At 38.0% G+C, this 14979-nt stretch overlaps 4 protein-coding genes across 6 annotated transcripts; all 4 read left to right on the top strand.

Moving 5' to 3' along the window:
• Positions 1 to 1683: 1683 nt before the first annotated feature.
• On the top strand, positions 1684 to 3203 carry LOC108819582 (uncharacterized). The gene is made up of 5 exons (XM_018592641.2): positions 1684 to 1830; positions 2255 to 2369; positions 2458 to 2547; positions 2640 to 2738; positions 2824 to 3203. Exons 1-5 carry the CDS (start codon positions 1763 to 1765, stop codon positions 2944 to 2946), a joined length of 495 nt encoding a protein of 164 aa, XP_018448143.1. The 5' UTR covers positions 1684 to 1762; the 3' UTR covers positions 2947 to 3203.
• A 1466-nt stretch (positions 3204 to 4669) lies between these two features.
• Positions 4670 to 7431, top strand: LOC108819247 (ethylene response sensor 2). The gene is made up of 3 exons (XM_018592248.2): positions 4670 to 4911; positions 5255 to 6966; positions 7038 to 7431. The coding sequence occupies exons 2-3, from the start codon at positions 5266 to 5268 to the stop codon at positions 7212 to 7214; spliced, it is 1878 nt and encodes a 625-aa protein (XP_018447750.2). The 5' UTR covers positions 4670 to 4911; positions 5255 to 5265; the 3' UTR covers positions 7215 to 7431.
• A 460-nt stretch (positions 7432 to 7891) lies between these two features.
• LOC108822528 (TNF receptor-associated factor homolog 1b) lies at positions 7892 to 13672 on the top strand. Of its 3 annotated transcripts, none has more exons than XM_018595638.2 (13): positions 7892 to 8027; positions 8589 to 8815; positions 9080 to 9191; positions 9301 to 9389; positions 9481 to 9549; positions 9621 to 9753; positions 9908 to 10066; positions 10525 to 10873; positions 11069 to 11181; positions 11283 to 11430; positions 11517 to 11965; positions 12040 to 12205; positions 12306 to 13672. In XM_018595638.2, the coding sequence occupies exons 2-13, from the start codon at positions 8635 to 8637 to the stop codon at positions 13470 to 13472; spliced, it is 3135 nt and encodes a 1044-aa protein (XP_018451140.2). In that variant the 5' UTR covers positions 7892 to 8027; positions 8589 to 8634; the 3' UTR covers positions 13473 to 13672. The 3 variants fall into 3 exon arrangements, with proteins under 3 accessions (XP_018451140.2, XP_018451138.2, XP_056848194.1); XM_018595636.2 differs by having other exon boundaries at positions 11280 to 11430; XM_056992214.1 differs by lacking the exon at positions 7892 to 8027 and adding an exon at positions 8185 to 8245 and having other exon boundaries at positions 11280 to 11430.
• A 211-nt stretch (positions 13673 to 13883) lies between these two features.
• LOC108821394 (uncharacterized) lies at positions 13884 to 14917 on the top strand. Its single transcript, XM_018594435.2, has 3 exons — positions 13884 to 14193; positions 14303 to 14452; positions 14534 to 14917. The coding sequence occupies exons 1-3, from the start codon at positions 14005 to 14007 to the stop codon at positions 14675 to 14677; spliced, it is 483 nt and encodes a 160-aa protein (XP_018449937.1). The 5' UTR covers positions 13884 to 14004; the 3' UTR covers positions 14678 to 14917.
• Positions 14918 to 14979: the final 62 nt, after the last annotated feature.

Below are 14979 nucleotides of genomic sequence, written 5' to 3'. Positions count from 1 at the left end.
TTTTCATGAGTATGATCACTATATTTTAGGCTCATTTAATAAATGAGTTTAATGATCGAGCTTGAAAAAGATCACGAGTTATATGAACGATCGTTAATGAACATGAGCTGACTCATGAGCTCGTTCATTTTTTATGGAAAAAGATAATTTTTATATTTATCATATTTATTTTTAAAACTAAAATGTAAAATATACATAAGTAATATAGGAGTAAAACTTTTAAAAGTTATCTATAGTTTTTCCGAAGAAAGAAAAAAAAGACTATCCTGTTTAGAAATTATCAAAATCTTCTATATAAACCCACGTTAACCATATCATCTCTCTCACAAATTTCATTGATCTCAAATTTGACATACGTCTCCTCTCACTTTGCTTATCGTAACTCAGAACTCACGGTAAGTTATTTATGATTAATAGTTTTATTAAATTTTGAATAATATTATAGAAGTAATTTTATCGATGTTTAATTTAATATAGTTATAATTATTTTGCGTTAGATCACGAGTTAGCTCATTTAACTCATGATCTAGATGATCCGAGTACGAGTTTACATATTGAAGTTCATATAATAAATGAGCTGATCTGAGCTAACTCATGAAAGAGCCGAGCTTACTATGAGCTGAGCTGAGCTGAGCGAGCTAGATCATTTTGACACCCCTTAATGCATTATAGATGAATTACAGTTTTGAGTTATCCTTTTACAAAAATCACTAACTCAACTGATAACTCAACGTCAAACAAAATTTCATGTAACAGAAGTTGAATTATGTTTTCTTTTGGTTTTACGTCAGTTATTATCATACAGTTACCTTTTTAATTTTAACAGTTTTTAAGAGATACATTCATAGTTGTCTCACGTGAACATGTATTTTATACAGCTGTTTACTAGTTAGTCCATTTACAAACTATTATTTCCATTTAAACTATCTACAATTATTTATATAATTTTAATTGCTAAATCTATTTGGTAATTAAAGGTTTATACATACATAAAATTATATGTGTATATATATATATGTGTGTATATTATGGTATGATATTATATTTCTTTAACTTTAGTTTAATTTATTTTACTTAATTTAATATATTTAAATTTAATCAGTTTGTTAAATTTATAATAAATTTTATTATTATTGTTATTTTTATTTTTTGTTAACATATTAAGCTAATAATTTTTTTATTATTATTGATGTTTATATTTATTTGTATATACCACAACTTATACAATAAAAATGTTAGCCGTCGCTAATTACCAAAATATTATGATTTATGTTTTTACCGCAAACTCACTATATAAATCTATAGTTTTTACCATATAGTGTTTACAACCAGTTACATAAAATTATAAGTTTTATTGTAAATCAATTTTAATTCAACTTGCCACCAAACCGAGCTTCAATCTCAATTTGATTTATTAAACCTTTGGGTAGAAAACTTTTTATATCAATGATTAGTTTATAAATTTGTATTCTGTAATGTGGGTGTATCTAATTTGAACCCAAAAAGTGGTTACATTTAAATTTGTTTATATTGTTGAAGGTTTTAAATTATAAATTATAAATTAATCAGTTGATAAATACGTTTTGGTTTAGTATCAAGTCAACTAGTTCGGTTTGGTTATGTCAAACCGAACTAGAACCAAACCGAACTCGTTATATGTAGAGTGGAAGCAGAGGAACCGAACATAGCTTCCACCGAGAAAGATTGTTCCTGTCTCCGACGACAAACCAGACCTACGTGCGACAGATAGAGGGAGAGAAAAATGGGTTTCTTCTCGTTTCTCGGAAGAGTTCTCTTCGCTTCTCTATTCATCCTCTCCGCTTGGCAAATGTGAGTTCTTCTATTATTTTCGAATTCTCTCCGACGAACCTTCTATATTACGAGATCTGATTTGATTGAGAAACCTTCTCAAAAGCTGTTTGATTTGGTATAAGCGCATCTAGGTTAGATCTAGTGCACTTCCTAGCTGATGAATCTAGTCTGAATTTTGAGTACTTAATCTTAGGATCCAGATCTCTTTCCTCATAAAGATTGATCCTTTGAATCCCTTAACCGTTGTTTCAGATCAACTCCTATCAATGTTTTATTTCCTCATTGTTGGTCTGTCTGCGTATGTATTCATCCCTTAGAGAGGACACACAAAGATGTTTTTTTATTGGATTCTTAGGGAAAAAGTTGGATTCAACTTATTAGTCTTGTCGAATCATATTTACTAAACTACACCCGATCGATTCGTTTTGGTACTTCTTAATAGGTTCAGTGACTTTGGATCTGACGGTGGTCCAGCAGCTAAAGAGTTGGCTCCAAAGCTTCACCTGACCAAAGCACATCTCTCTTCCAGATTAGGAGTAGCATTTCCCGACATTGAGGTATTGCCTTGATCTTTATATCTATTTATGCTGTCTATATTAATGTTTGGTCTGACTGGGAGAACGATTTTTAATATTTTTGGAAAAGGTGAAACAAGTCGTATGGGCAATTGTTGCTCTGAAAGGACTCGGAGGCTTACTCTTTGTTGTTGGCAACGTCTTTGGTGCCTATCTTCTGGTTAAGACTCACTTCATTTCTGTTTATAAATATTCAAAGCTTAGCTTAGTTGTTGTATTGAACCTTTGGAATTTCAATTCTTTGTTTCTTAGGCTTTCTACTTGGTGGTCGTTAGCCCCATCTTATATGATTTCTACAACTATGGACCTCAGGACCGCGAGTTCTCTCTTCTCTTTACTGAGTTCTTGCAGGTTTGTCTATTCATTTACGCATTTTTTTTCTTTTGGTTATATGGCCTATTCTCATTCTTTTTTGGATTGTAATGTTTTATGGCAGAGCGTTGCGCTTCTTGGGGCATTGCTGTTTTTTATCGGAATGAAGAATGCAACGACAACCTCCTCCTCCTCCTCCTCCCAGAGGAACCTGAAGAAGAGGATACCCAAGCCTAAAGCTGCTTAGAGCTCTTCTTCTGGTCTCTTCCGCACAAATGTGTTGAGGCTTTTAGAACAACAGCTTCTGATGTCTTCAAAAGCTCTGCCTTCTGTTTTTTTCTTCCCTTACAACTTTTGCTTCTTTTTCTACTGTGGGATTCTAGAGTTAGCCACATTTTGTAATTTCTCTTCTGGCTTTTATTTTATTTTGGAATCTAAGAGTTTTCTTTTGTTAGAGGATCATACAATTCTCTCTTTTTTTAATATTAATTTTGGTTCATCTGTTTTGATAAATTCTATCAACTGGCAACCAAAGGTTAGAAGGAAGTCTTTTTGAGGGTCATCTGCTTCTGCTTGTGATAAGCTAATTGTGTGTTGGTCTTACAGAACTTTTTTTCTTCAAAAGATTGTGCGTCTGATACATAAAGTAAAAAAAAAGTTTATGTACACTTAATTTACTCGAGTTACAATGGTGCATGATGCCTACATACATTCTTTTCTTCTTTCTCTTTCTTTCCTTTTCTAGCCAATAAAGCATGCATTCTTACCTGGCATTTTTGAAAAAGCAAGATATTTGTTTTGCCTGAACAAGGAGGAAATGTACAGAAAAGGGAGAGAATCAGCACGTGTTCTTCACCCGACACGTACAGTTCATTATTAATGCCTTGAGATAAATAAAAAAATCAACAAAAATTTTGCACCAGCCGGAATCGAACCCGGGTCTGTACCGTGGCAGGGTACTATTCTACCACTAGACCACTGGTGCTTCTGTTAACTTTGTAAAATTAGAATTTCTCATTTGCTACAAGGATAATGCTATAAGATTCCGTTCAAACACTTCAATTAGTAGTTGTCCGTAATTGTTGGGTAGTTTATAAACTTATAGCCTGTAGGTTGCTTGCACTAAAATTTACAAGGCCAGTAAAAACACATATAATTATATATATATATATATATATATACTTGCATGTGCATACATGGATAAAAAATATTTTCCTTCGTTTATTTGTGTGGTCGATCATATAGTATTTGAGCTAGCAAATAAATCCTGTACAATGGAAAATTTAATACTATGGTATTTTTAGGTGATTTTGGTTCCAATAAGATGCTCTAGTACTCAACACATGTTTTGAATACAAACACATAGATGGAGTGTCTAACTAAACCATGTCTACAAAAGGAAAAAAGAAACAAATTCATGTAAGTAGGTCAAGATAACGGGCAAACATAGCGTGTTAGAAACGAATGCATTTTCTTCAGCCTAGTTATCATTGTTGAATGCATTTTTGTTTCAAGTTAAACTTTTCCTAGGCTCTAGCCAAGTAATTAATCATTGGCAACGCAAATTCGATTTGATCATATTAATAATAATAACAACTTAACACTATTTATGAAATAAAAATTTAAAACTACTTTTGAAAACATTCATAATACAAAAACATCTAACATTGATTAATAAAGTATTAAAAATTCATATTTTATACTATTTTCAAGCAATTTTTTTATATATAAAACAATATAAATATATTTTTTTCCCTGACTTTTGTCATTTATCATTCAAAACCAGTTAATTTTCTGATATGTATAGACACACTATACAGTCACTTTATTTGACAGTCATTAAAAGAAAAGAATCTAATAATTAATAGATTTGGGTAAGAGTCCACGTAGGGGAAGGTGTCGTGCTCGTGTTGTGTTCCAAACGAAAAACGTCTATGTTCTCTTCATGCACCCTCTATGGGCCCCACCCATTTCTTTCTTCAGTCTCCTCTCTCACAATTTACTCGCAGCAGAGTCCAGTCCTCTCCTCCTCTCCCATTATTTACTCTCACACACATATCTCTCTCTCTACCATTCTGATAGAAGGGGAGTGATAGAATCAAAGAAACCCACAAGTGATTAACCCTTTTTTCTTCGTGAAGACTTACATTCAACCGGAAAACAAAGGAGACTTTCGCTAATCCTCGCATAATACTACTACTAGCAGTTGCAGGTAACTATTTCTGAAATTTTGACCAAAAAACTATTTCTGAAATGCAACATCAAATTTTGAGAATTGTCGCTATTCCTCATCTGATTCTGGCTTTGTTGTTATTGTTCTTTGTTCATATTTTTGGTGAGAGTAAAATAAATCTGGTTGGTGAATGTAAAAAGAAAACTGGTTGGTAAATGTGATGTAAAATATTTCAATTAAACTTTAATTACATCGAACAAGTGTTTGTACTTTTGTCTGATTTTGATTTTCACCACCTTCATGTAAAAGTCTTTGGAAGTCTCAACCTTTGACTCATATTGAATTAAAAAAAAAAACTCATCTTTTTATATTTTATCTTCAGGAAGAGTAACGATGTTAAAGACATTGTTAGTTCACGGGCTCTTGTTGGTCTTCTTCTTCTTCTTCTTCTTGACCAGCTCCGTCGCCGGCGAAGAAAACGACGGCGGCTCGTCGATATGCAACTGCGACGACGAAGAGAGCTACTTCAGCTACGAGGGAATCCTCGAATCTCAAAAAGTCGGCGACTTTCTAATCGCGGTCGCTTACTTCTCCATCCCCATCGAGCTTCTCTACTTCGTGAGCCGCACCAACGTCTCCTCGCCTTACATTTGGGTCGTCTGCGAGTTCATAGCCTTCATCGTCCTCTGCGGCATGTCCCATCTCCTCTCTGGCTTCACCTATGGACCCCACTGGCCTTGGGTCATGGCTGCTGCTACCGTCTTCAAGATGTTGACCGCGATCGTCTCCTTCCTCACGGCCCTCTCGCTGGTCACTCTCTTGCCGTTGCTACTCAAAGCTAAGGTTCGAGAGTTCATGCTGAGTAAGAAGACTAGGGACCTTGATCGCGAGGTTGGTCTTATAATGAAACAGACGGAGACTGGTCTGCACGTGCGTATGCTCACTACTAAGATAAGGACGTCTCTGGACCGTCACACGATACTCTACACGACGCTTGTGGAGTTGTCGAAGACTCTGGGGCTCAGGAACTGCGCTGTTTGGATCCCTAATGAGATCAAGACGGAGATGAATCTTACTCACGAGTTGAACGGTGAGAATGTGGGTGGTGGTGGCGAGTTTTCGATACCGATCACTGAGTCTGATGTTGTGAGGATTAAGAGGAGCGAAGAGGTGAACATGTTGAGTTCCGGCTCCGCGCTTGCCTCGGTGACTAGCCGAGGCAAGCCGGGCCAGACGGTCGGGATCAGAGTCCCGATGCTCCGTGTTTGCAACTTCAAAGGCGGGACGCCGGAAGCTATCCACATGTGTTACGCGATCTTGGTCTGCGTGCTTCCCTTGGGGCGGCCGTCGTCGTCGCGGAGCTGGAGCTACCAGGAGCTGGAGATCGTTAAGTTCGTGGCTGATCAAGTCGCGGTCGCGATCTCTCACGCCGTGATACTCGAGGAGTCTCAGCTCATGAGGGAGAAGCTCGCGGAACAGAACAGAGCGCTTCAGGTTGCGAGGGAGAACGCGATGAGGGCTAACCAAGCGAAAGCTGCCTTCGAGGAGATGATGAGCGATGCGATGAGACGTCCCGTGAGGTCCATTTTAGAGTTGCTTCCTTTGATAACGCAGGACGGGACGTTACTCGATGAGACGCAAAAGGTTATCGTCGATGCTATGGGGAGAACCGGGGAGTTGCTGTTGCACCTTGTGAACAATGCGGGAGATATAAATACGAGCCGAGCTGGAGAGGCGCATTGTTTCAGTTTGCGTACGGTTGTGAAGGAAACGGCTTGCGTGGCGAGGTGTTTGTGTTTGGGGAACGGGTTTGGTTTCTCGACGGATGTTGATAGAGCACTGCCTGATTACGTCGTGGGTGACGCTAGGAAGGTGCTTCAAGCGGTGTTGCATATGCTCAGGGGTGTAATGAACCGGAAGATCAAGGGGAATGTGACTTTCAAGGTTGTACCGGAGAGAGGAAACTCAGAAGTTGTGAAAGAGAGCCAAGAAGCGGCTTGGCGACAGTGCTATTCCAGAGAATACATTGAAGTTAAATTCGTATTTGATGTAGAAAATGGCGAAGAGAGTAGTAGTAGTAGCAGCAGCGTTAAGGTTCGACATTTTTTTTTTGGTCTGTTATTGCACGTAAAATATGTTAATGGGCTCTTGTTGTTTTTTGACAGTTCATGGAAGGGAACGTTTTGGTAGTGGAGGATGGTGAAGGTTTGGTGAAAAGCCTCTCGGTTGTGTTCCGGTTCCAGCTCCGGCGATCTATACAGTCACGAGGCGGTGGTTATTCTGGAGAAACTTTTAAAACATCAACGCCTCCGTCTACTAGTAACGGTCATTGGCGCCAGTAAAGGGGGGGGGATATGTTAGAGCAGAAGAGAGAGTGATAAAAGGGTTAAGAATTTCAGAGATGAGGGATAACTAAAAAGTGAAAACGGTGTCGTGTTTAACTAGGTTTAACCTGTTATTATGTAGGCAGGCAAAAGGCATGGTTTCAGACTTGTTACCCCGGTAGATAACAGAATTAAAAAGTTGAATATGTCGGAGGATGTTTTTTTCCTCTTTTTCTTTCTGTTATTGTCACATCGGTGTCGTTATTAAACGTTTAAAGGAAGATAACTAATTAGACATAAAAAACGAAAACGGATTAAGATTAACAACTTATCACAAAGCCTATTAACTCCTTTGTAATAATATTACTAAAATAATGATGTTTTAGATTAGCTATCTTTAAACATGGAATCAGACCACGTAAGCTCACTGGACTTTTTAAAAACTTCATAATCACTGAAATTAAGATGTTTGAAATTCATATACCATAAGTATTTTTTTGACATATCCAATTAGGTTCAACCAGTGATGAGTTATTAACTGTAGTTGTATTAAAATTAGATTAATGTAATTTTGTTATGGACTATTATCCAATTGGACGAGTGCGGCCAAAGAAAAACAATTAAGAGTTACTAATTTTATTTTAATAATAATAAATAATTTTAAGGTTTTTATTTATTTCCTGGAGCTGATTCGTGCGACCTCTCTCTCTATATATCTCTCATTCATTCTTCCGTCGTCATTTTTGCTCGCTTGGTAGAATCTAATTGGAGCAGCTCCCATTCAACAAAAAAATAAACCTCTCTTTTGCTCTTTCCATCCACCATCAACAGGTTCGCTTCGATCTACACCGATTCACCGTTAACGCCTTTCAATATCGCTCCCCTTTGCTGTTCTGATTTCGCGATTGACAGTCTTAAAGTTTTCTCTCTAATCAGAGAGCCGTTTTTTTAATTATCCGATCGTTGATTTCATATTGGGTTTTGTTAGGTTTCATTAAAATTGGCGCGGGTTTTCTATTGGAGATTGTGTTGCTGATTGAAATCAATTGGTCTTCCTCCAATTCCAGCTGATTTTTTTTTCGTGCAACCATCTGTTGATTGAAATTTAGGGTTTATTATCTGATGTTGGCTCACTGAGAAAATGAATTACGGATTTAGAATACTTCGCTGGGATTTGATGAAATTGGCACAGTTCAAGAGAGTCAGATCGCTGAGTATGATTCAGTTATAAATGAATTGTTTACACGCTTGCCTTCTCCTTTGTCCATTTTTAAGTGATCAAATCATTTGCTTTTGTCTGCTACTCTTATTCATTTACACTGATAACTAACTTGTCAAATTATATGTCTTATTAATTTATCTGCTCCATTTTTTTTTCAATTTTTTTTTTAGTTAAAGGGGAGGGAGCTTTGACGAAAAAGAAAAATCATACTGGGGAATGACAGAGACTGTTAATGGAGATTCTGGAGTGGGACGATCAGTAGAGGGGGGGAGTTCAAATGGACATCACAGTCTGTCACGAGAATCACTCTCTGAGTGGCGGTCTTCTGCTCAAGTGGAGAATGGGACTCCATCCACATCTCTCTCTTACTGGGACACCGATGGTGATGAAGACCATGGTAGGTGTTTTTCACTCTTTAAGACTTGGTTGTGGCTATCTTCAAAATGAACTTCTTCATACTTTTGTACAAACTGAAAGTGGTTGGACAGATGTGTCTTCAATGATGCAGTTGACTCTCATTTCTAAATTGTTCTTTTCGGAAAGTTTGTATCGCATCTAAAAAACTGGCTACTTCCTCTCTTATGTGTATGATATCTGTGTGCCTTATGTATTTATACATTATGTGTTTTCAGCTGCTTTTTGTAATTTTTTTTTTGTCCAGGTCTTAAACCTTCTCAGTTATTTGGAAAGCATAAATGGAAGATAGAGAAATTCTCAGAAATCAAGAAAAGGGAGCTCCGTAGCAATTATTTTGAAGCTGGCGGCTACAAATGGTACCATTGCATATTTTAATCTTTCTCATCCTTCAATTTTGTCTCACAATAATAACTTGGGATCTTGTTTTAAGGCTCTGTTTTCTTACCTTATCTTCATTGTGTTCAGGTATATTTTAATTTATCCACAAGGATGTGATGTTTGCAATCACCTCTCCTTGTTTCTCTGTGTTGCAAACCATGATAAACTTCTTCCAGGTTAGTAGTTCTCTCCACTGCTCTGCATGGTCCCCTTTCTCTCTTTGGATACCTTGTCATGTAGTTCTTTTGCTGTCTTTTTTTGGAACAGGCTGGAGTCATTTCGCTCAGTTTACTATAGCTGTGGTGAATAAAGATCCAAAGAAATCCAAATTTTCAGGTGACTTTTTGAGTCTTAATATGCTTCCCCCCGTTTAAATATATGCAGACAACTGAACTCACCTCTTGCAGATACACTTCACCGGTTTTGGAAGAAAGAGCATGATTGGGGCTGGAAAAAGTTTATGGAGTCAACTAAGTTACAGGATGGGTTCATAGATGATTCCGACTCTCTGACAATTGAGGCTCAAGTTCAGGTGATCAGGTAATGCAAAGTTGACTGTGTTAGAGCCTGAGAAAAAGATTACCACGTCCAATTTTCCATGCTAACATTCACTTACAGCTCCACCAGTTCATATTTTCTTTGTTTTCACTTATTTATGTATTGTTGATAATATTCCTTTAACTGGTTCTTGCAGGGAAAGGGTGGACCGACCTTTTCGCTGCCTTCATTGCGGTTATAGGAGAGAGCTTGTTAGGGTGTATTTGTCAAACGTAGAGCAAAACTGCCGACGTTTTGTGGAAGAGAAAAGAAGCAAGCTTGGGAGGTTGATAGAGGACAAGGCAAGATGGACGAGGTATTTCACATTGCAACTTATACCCGTAGCTCTCTAGATTCCGAAATGTAGTCGTAGTGTAGTTGCAATTTTTGAAGAAAAGTGAGCAAGAACTAGCTGTGGTTACTTTTCCCCTGAGGAAACCTTGCTATGTTCAGAATGTCCACCATGCGTTTGGAGTCCCAACATAAATTTGCTTTAGTTTTAGAAATATTTTTTTTTTCGTGGTTGTGGCTCTCCACCATCTCTGATTTACAAATATTGATAGCCAAGGAACTTGAGATGATGGGAGGGATAATCCCTTAACGAAGATGTAGGAAAATTTTCTTAGTTCACACACACTTGTTGAAGCCCAGGATTTACACCAATCTAGTAGAGTATTGTTGCCTTACGTTTATATTTCTTATGTTGTCTTTTTTTTTCCTCTCAACTTGAGGAATTTTGCCTAAAAAGGAATGGATTATCATTTTTGGTTGCAGCTTCGGTGTTTTCTGGTTAGGAATGGACCAAAACTCTAGGCATCGGATGTCTAGAGAAAAGATGGACGTAATCCTAAAAGGAATTGTAAAACACTTCTTCATAGAAAAGGAAGTTACATCCACTTTGGTGATGGATTCCTTGTATAGTGGGTTGAAGGCTCTTGAAGGCCAATCTAAGAGCAGGAAAGCTAGGCCAAGATCGTTAGATGCCAAGGAATGGCCAGCTCCGATTGTTAGTGTGGACAAAGATATGTTCGTATTAGTTGATGATGTGCTTTTACTCCTAGAGAGAGCTGCTCGAGAACCATTGCCTCCAAAAGAAAATAAAGCCCCCCAAAATCGTACAAAGGTCGGTTTCGTGGGTTGTGTATATTCATATATTTTTTTCTGAAATTCCATTATCTGTGATTCTCTCTGCATTAGTTTTTTATTTCTTTTTCTCTTCTGTCTTATCCATTTTTCTGTTTTAGAGGTCTTGTTGCATTGTCCACTAGAAATTTACATGTATTGAGATAATTGTTTTTGTTCTTCAATGCAAATCTAGGATGCCAATGATGGAGAAGAGGTCAGCAATGAAGCCGTTGAGCGTGATGAGAGACATTTAACTGAGTTGGGCAGACGAGCTGTGGAGATATTTGTTCTTACCCATATCTTCAAGTAACAATCCGTAACTATGTTTCTATACGGTATTCCATTGTGTTCTTCCTTTCTATTCTTATGTGTAGTAAGTACTTCAATATCTCTGACAACTACAGCAGCAAAATCGAGGTTGCATATAAAGAAGCCATTGCGCTAAAAAGGCAGGAAGACTTAATTCGTGAGGAAGAGGAAGAGTGGTTAGCAGAAACCGAACAGAGAGCCAAAAGAGGAGCAGCAGAGAGAGAGAAGAAATCTAAGAAGAAACAGGTGTGATACTTTCTGCTCCTTCTGCATGTCCTATACAGCTTGGTGGATGTTGATAAAAGTTTTCTTTGGTTGTTGGACATTCATAGGCAAAGCAGAAACGGAACAAAAATAAAGGGAAGGACAAAAGGAAGGAAGAAAAGGTGACACTAGCAACACATGAAAAAGATCTCGAGGAAAAGGATTCCGTTACAGAGAAAGCACAACCCTCAGCTGAGAAGACTGATACTCTTGGAGATGTGTCCGACATATCTGATTCTGTGGATGGTTCAGCTGACATTCTTCATCCTGATTTAGAAGATGGGGACAGTAGTTCTGTTCATTGGGATGCCGATGCTTTGGAAATTCATCCTCCTCAATCAGAAGGGAGCAGCAGAGGAAGCGGCATTTCCATATCTACACCCAATGGAATTGCAGAAAGAAAGAATCAATCCACTATGGATGATAGTTCCTCGACTTGTTCTAACGAATCTATCCGGTCGGGTGTTACCAATGGGTCCTACAAAGGGAATATCCCAAACCAGAAGTCGCCAAACAAGTAAGTCTGTTTTGACCTTCCCTTCTTTTGTCTGTTCTGATTCCTAATGATAAGACACCTTTGTGATTTTGCAGAGGAAAGAACCAGCAAGTAAAAATAATATCTGATGCCTGCAGTTTAGTGACAGAAACAGATGATGATCAGCCAAAGAGTCAAAATTCTTCTTCCGAATCTGATTGGGTTGTTGTCTCCCACATCCAGGACTCGGAGAGCTCTCGGAATCGTAGACCCGTTGGGAAGGTTTGTGGTCTCACTCATAAGTTTTAGTGTTGGAAACTATTTACATCATAGAAGTGAGATTTTGACTGATTGAATTAATGCATGCATATTCCTTTTTCAGCAACGCAACATAGCTCAAGTCACTGTGAACTCAGTTGACATGAATCGACCTGAAGAGAAAAGCGATGCTGTACTTTCTTCTCCAAGAATTTCTGCCAAGAATCATTCACCGTTAACTCAGACAAAGCCGGAGAAAAGGAGCGTTTCAAACGCAGACGCTGTTCCAAACAAGAAAGTAACGTCAGCAACTGGACCACTTTCGTCAAGACAGGTGTCCCCGCCATCTTCAGATATTCAGTCGGAAGCTGTTGGTCTCAAAGCTGATATGCAAAAGATCACTGCACCGAAACAACCTGCAACAACAACAGCTATAACAAGGCCTTCTAGTGCTCCAATACTCCCTGCGATGCGACCCGCCCCTGTTGTCGTCTCCACCTCGGTTCAACCTACAACATCACTTCCTCGGTCGGTTAGCTCAGTTGGTCGTCTAGGTCCAGACTCTTCATCACACAACCAACAAACTTACACTCCTCAATCCTATAAGCACGCAATAGTCGGCAACTCTGCTGGTTCATCATCTAGTTTCAACCACCACCCAGGCTCCCATGGAGTTGTCCCAACCACATTGCCGTCAGCATCTTACACACAAACACCGGCTTATCAGTCGAGCTTCCCTCTCAGTCAGGATGGGCTCTTTCAATCAAGGAGTTTAAATTCTGTACATACCGGTATGAACAATCGTTACACACCCGCTGTGACTAGCAACAGTTCTCTGAACCATACTGATACTGAGATGGCGCGACAACAAGCACAAAGCTTGATGACCGACGAGTTCCCTCACCTCGACATCATCAACGACCTGCTGGAAGATGAAAACTGCAGCAATATGGTGTATAATGGAAGCATATACAATTCTCAACCCCAGCTGTTCAACGGTCAATATTCTTACCATGGTGGTGATTTAGGCATATCAGGTGAGTTATTGTCCAGTGGCAGGTCCAGGAGTTTTGGAGATGAAGGATTCCACTACATGCCACGTGGACCATATGGAGAGACGCAGTGGCAAATGGCAAACATGGACTTGTCTTTACTAGCTATGAGGAATAGTAGTAACATGGAAGACACAGCATCATACCGTAACACATACTTTGGTTTGGACTCTTGGAATCAGAGTTTTTCTTCAGGGACTAATGGCTACACTGAGTTCAGGCCGTCCAATGGTCACTGAGTGCAGCATTAATCTCTGCCTCTTGTGAGGACATGAAGATGGATTATAGTTTTTTCAGGTATTTGGGATTTGTAATGATTTTACTAAACAGGAAAAAGAAATCATGAAAATACAATTTGTGTAAAGAGAGTTGTCTTTGTCTTCCTCTGCGTTTCAAATGAATAATCTTTTGCTTTTATATAAAAGATAGAGATTTCGCATTTCTATAAACAATAAAGTTATTGCTCTGGATGTTCTTGTAAGTTTTATATAAATAACTATAATCAACCTCCTCTTTTTGTAATAAAGATGGAACTCAAGAATTAACTTCAGTTGATATTAGTATATAACATATGGTTAATTATCTTTGTCTAATTTGTATAATGTATGTGTTGTAATTTTGTCTAAATATTTGCCTAACCTCCTGACTAGTTCTTTACAGAATAATTCGTGTGGCCAATCCTTCAAAATCTGATCAAATAAAAAAAACACTCATAATCAATTATCCTTGGAAAAGCCATACGAGAGATAGAGAGAAAAAAGGAAAAAAAACATGAACCTAGGATCGGTTACGCGGTATCTTGAGGGAGAAGTAATTGAGAATGATCAAAAGGACAAGGAATCAAAAGTTGCGAAACTACCATCCAGATTCATCGAGCGATTCGTGATGAAAGGTATAAAAGTAGATTTCATGGAACCTGGTCGAATTGTCTGCTCCATGAAAGTCCAACCACATCTCCTGGTAAAATATATATATCTTTTTGTTTTAAACCTAAGTTTTCAAAATTTGGGATGTGAAACTCGATCAAAATCCCTTTTCATTTTGGTAATTTTGGTGGTTTTGAGGAAAGAACGCAGGAAAATTCTTACATGGAGGAGCAATGGCGACAGTGGTGGATTTGATAGGAACAGCTGCAATTTACACAAACGTAGATTCAGATCTGGCGGAGGGAGTGTCAGTGGAGATCAATGTTTCATACCTTGATGCTGCTTTCCTTGACGTAATTAAGATCATCATAATAATATTCTTCTTTTTTTGTGTTGAGAAAGAAACGAAATTCATATTAGTGTCATTATCACAGGAAGAGCTAGAGATTGAATCGAGGGCACTGCGTGTGGGTAAAGCTGTTGCGGTTGCGAGTGTTGAGCTGAGGAGGAAGAAGAATGGTAATATTATTGCTCAAGGTCGCCATACTAAGTACCTTGCTCCCCGTCCTAAGCTTTGAATGAATTTTAATTATTTCTTTACTATATCTCTTTCTTTTACCTCATGCAAATAAGAATATCAGTTTGTTTTTTATCTGATCATGCATGAGTTTGCGTGAATCAGATACTTCATAATAATAATGCTAATAAAACCCCAGGGATCTACAATATTTGTAATGGCCATCTTTGTTGGTAACTTAGAATTTGATTATGTTGCATCTCTGTTTTAGTTTCGCATCATGATTCATATTACTTTGTGTTTTTGCGTTTGTTCATGTCTGCAAAATGAACAATTAGTTTTCTTCTTCTGAAAAACTTGATG

The sequence above is a fragment of the Raphanus sativus genome, chromosome 8, assembly GCF_000801105.2.
Source record: "Raphanus sativus cultivar WK10039 chromosome 8, ASM80110v3, whole genome shotgun sequence".
NCBI lineage: Eukaryota > Viridiplantae > Streptophyta > Magnoliopsida > Brassicales > Brassicaceae > Raphanus > Raphanus sativus.
This window is presented reverse-complemented; position numbering and strand designations above follow the sequence as displayed.

Coding starts and splice junctions, on each gene's coding strand:
- LOC108819247 (XM_018592248.2), top strand. CDS start 5,266: ATGTTAAAGACATTGTTAGTTCACGGGCTCTTGTTGGTCTTCTTCTTC. Junction 6,967..7,037: donor GTAGTAGCAGCAGCGTTAAG/GTTCGACATTTT, acceptor GTTTTTTGACAG/TTCATGGAAGGGAACGTTTT.
- LOC108821394 (XM_018594435.2), top strand. CDS start 14,005: ATGAACCTAGGATCGGTTACGCGGTATCTTGAGGGAGAAGTAATTGAG. Junction 14,194..14,302: donor AAGTCCAACCACATCTCCTG/GTAAAATATATA, acceptor TTTTGAGGAAAG/AACGCAGGAAAATTCTTACA. Junction 14,453..14,533: donor TTGATGCTGCTTTCCTTGAC/GTAATTAAGATC, acceptor TCATTATCACAG/GAAGAGCTAGAGATTGAATC.
- LOC108822528 (XM_018595636.2), top strand. CDS start 8,635: ATGACAGAGACTGTTAATGGAGATTCTGGAGTGGGACGATCAGTAGAG. Junction 11,182..11,279: donor GTTCTTACCCATATCTTCAA/GTAACAATCCGT, acceptor TGACAACTACAG/CAGCAAAATCGAGGTTGCAT. Junction 12,206..12,305: donor ATCGTAGACCCGTTGGGAAG/GTTTGTGGTCTC, acceptor TTCCTTTTTCAG/CAACGCAACATAGCTCAAGT.
- LOC108819582 (XM_018592641.2), top strand. CDS start 1,763: ATGGGTTTCTTCTCGTTTCTCGGAAGAGTTCTCTTCGCTTCTCTATTC. Junction 1,831..2,254: donor ATCCTCTCCGCTTGGCAAAT/GTGAGTTCTTCT, acceptor ACTTCTTAATAG/GTTCAGTGACTTTGGATCTG. Junction 2,548..2,639: donor TCTTTGGTGCCTATCTTCTG/GTTAAGACTCAC, acceptor TTTGTTTCTTAG/GCTTTCTACTTGGTGGTCGT.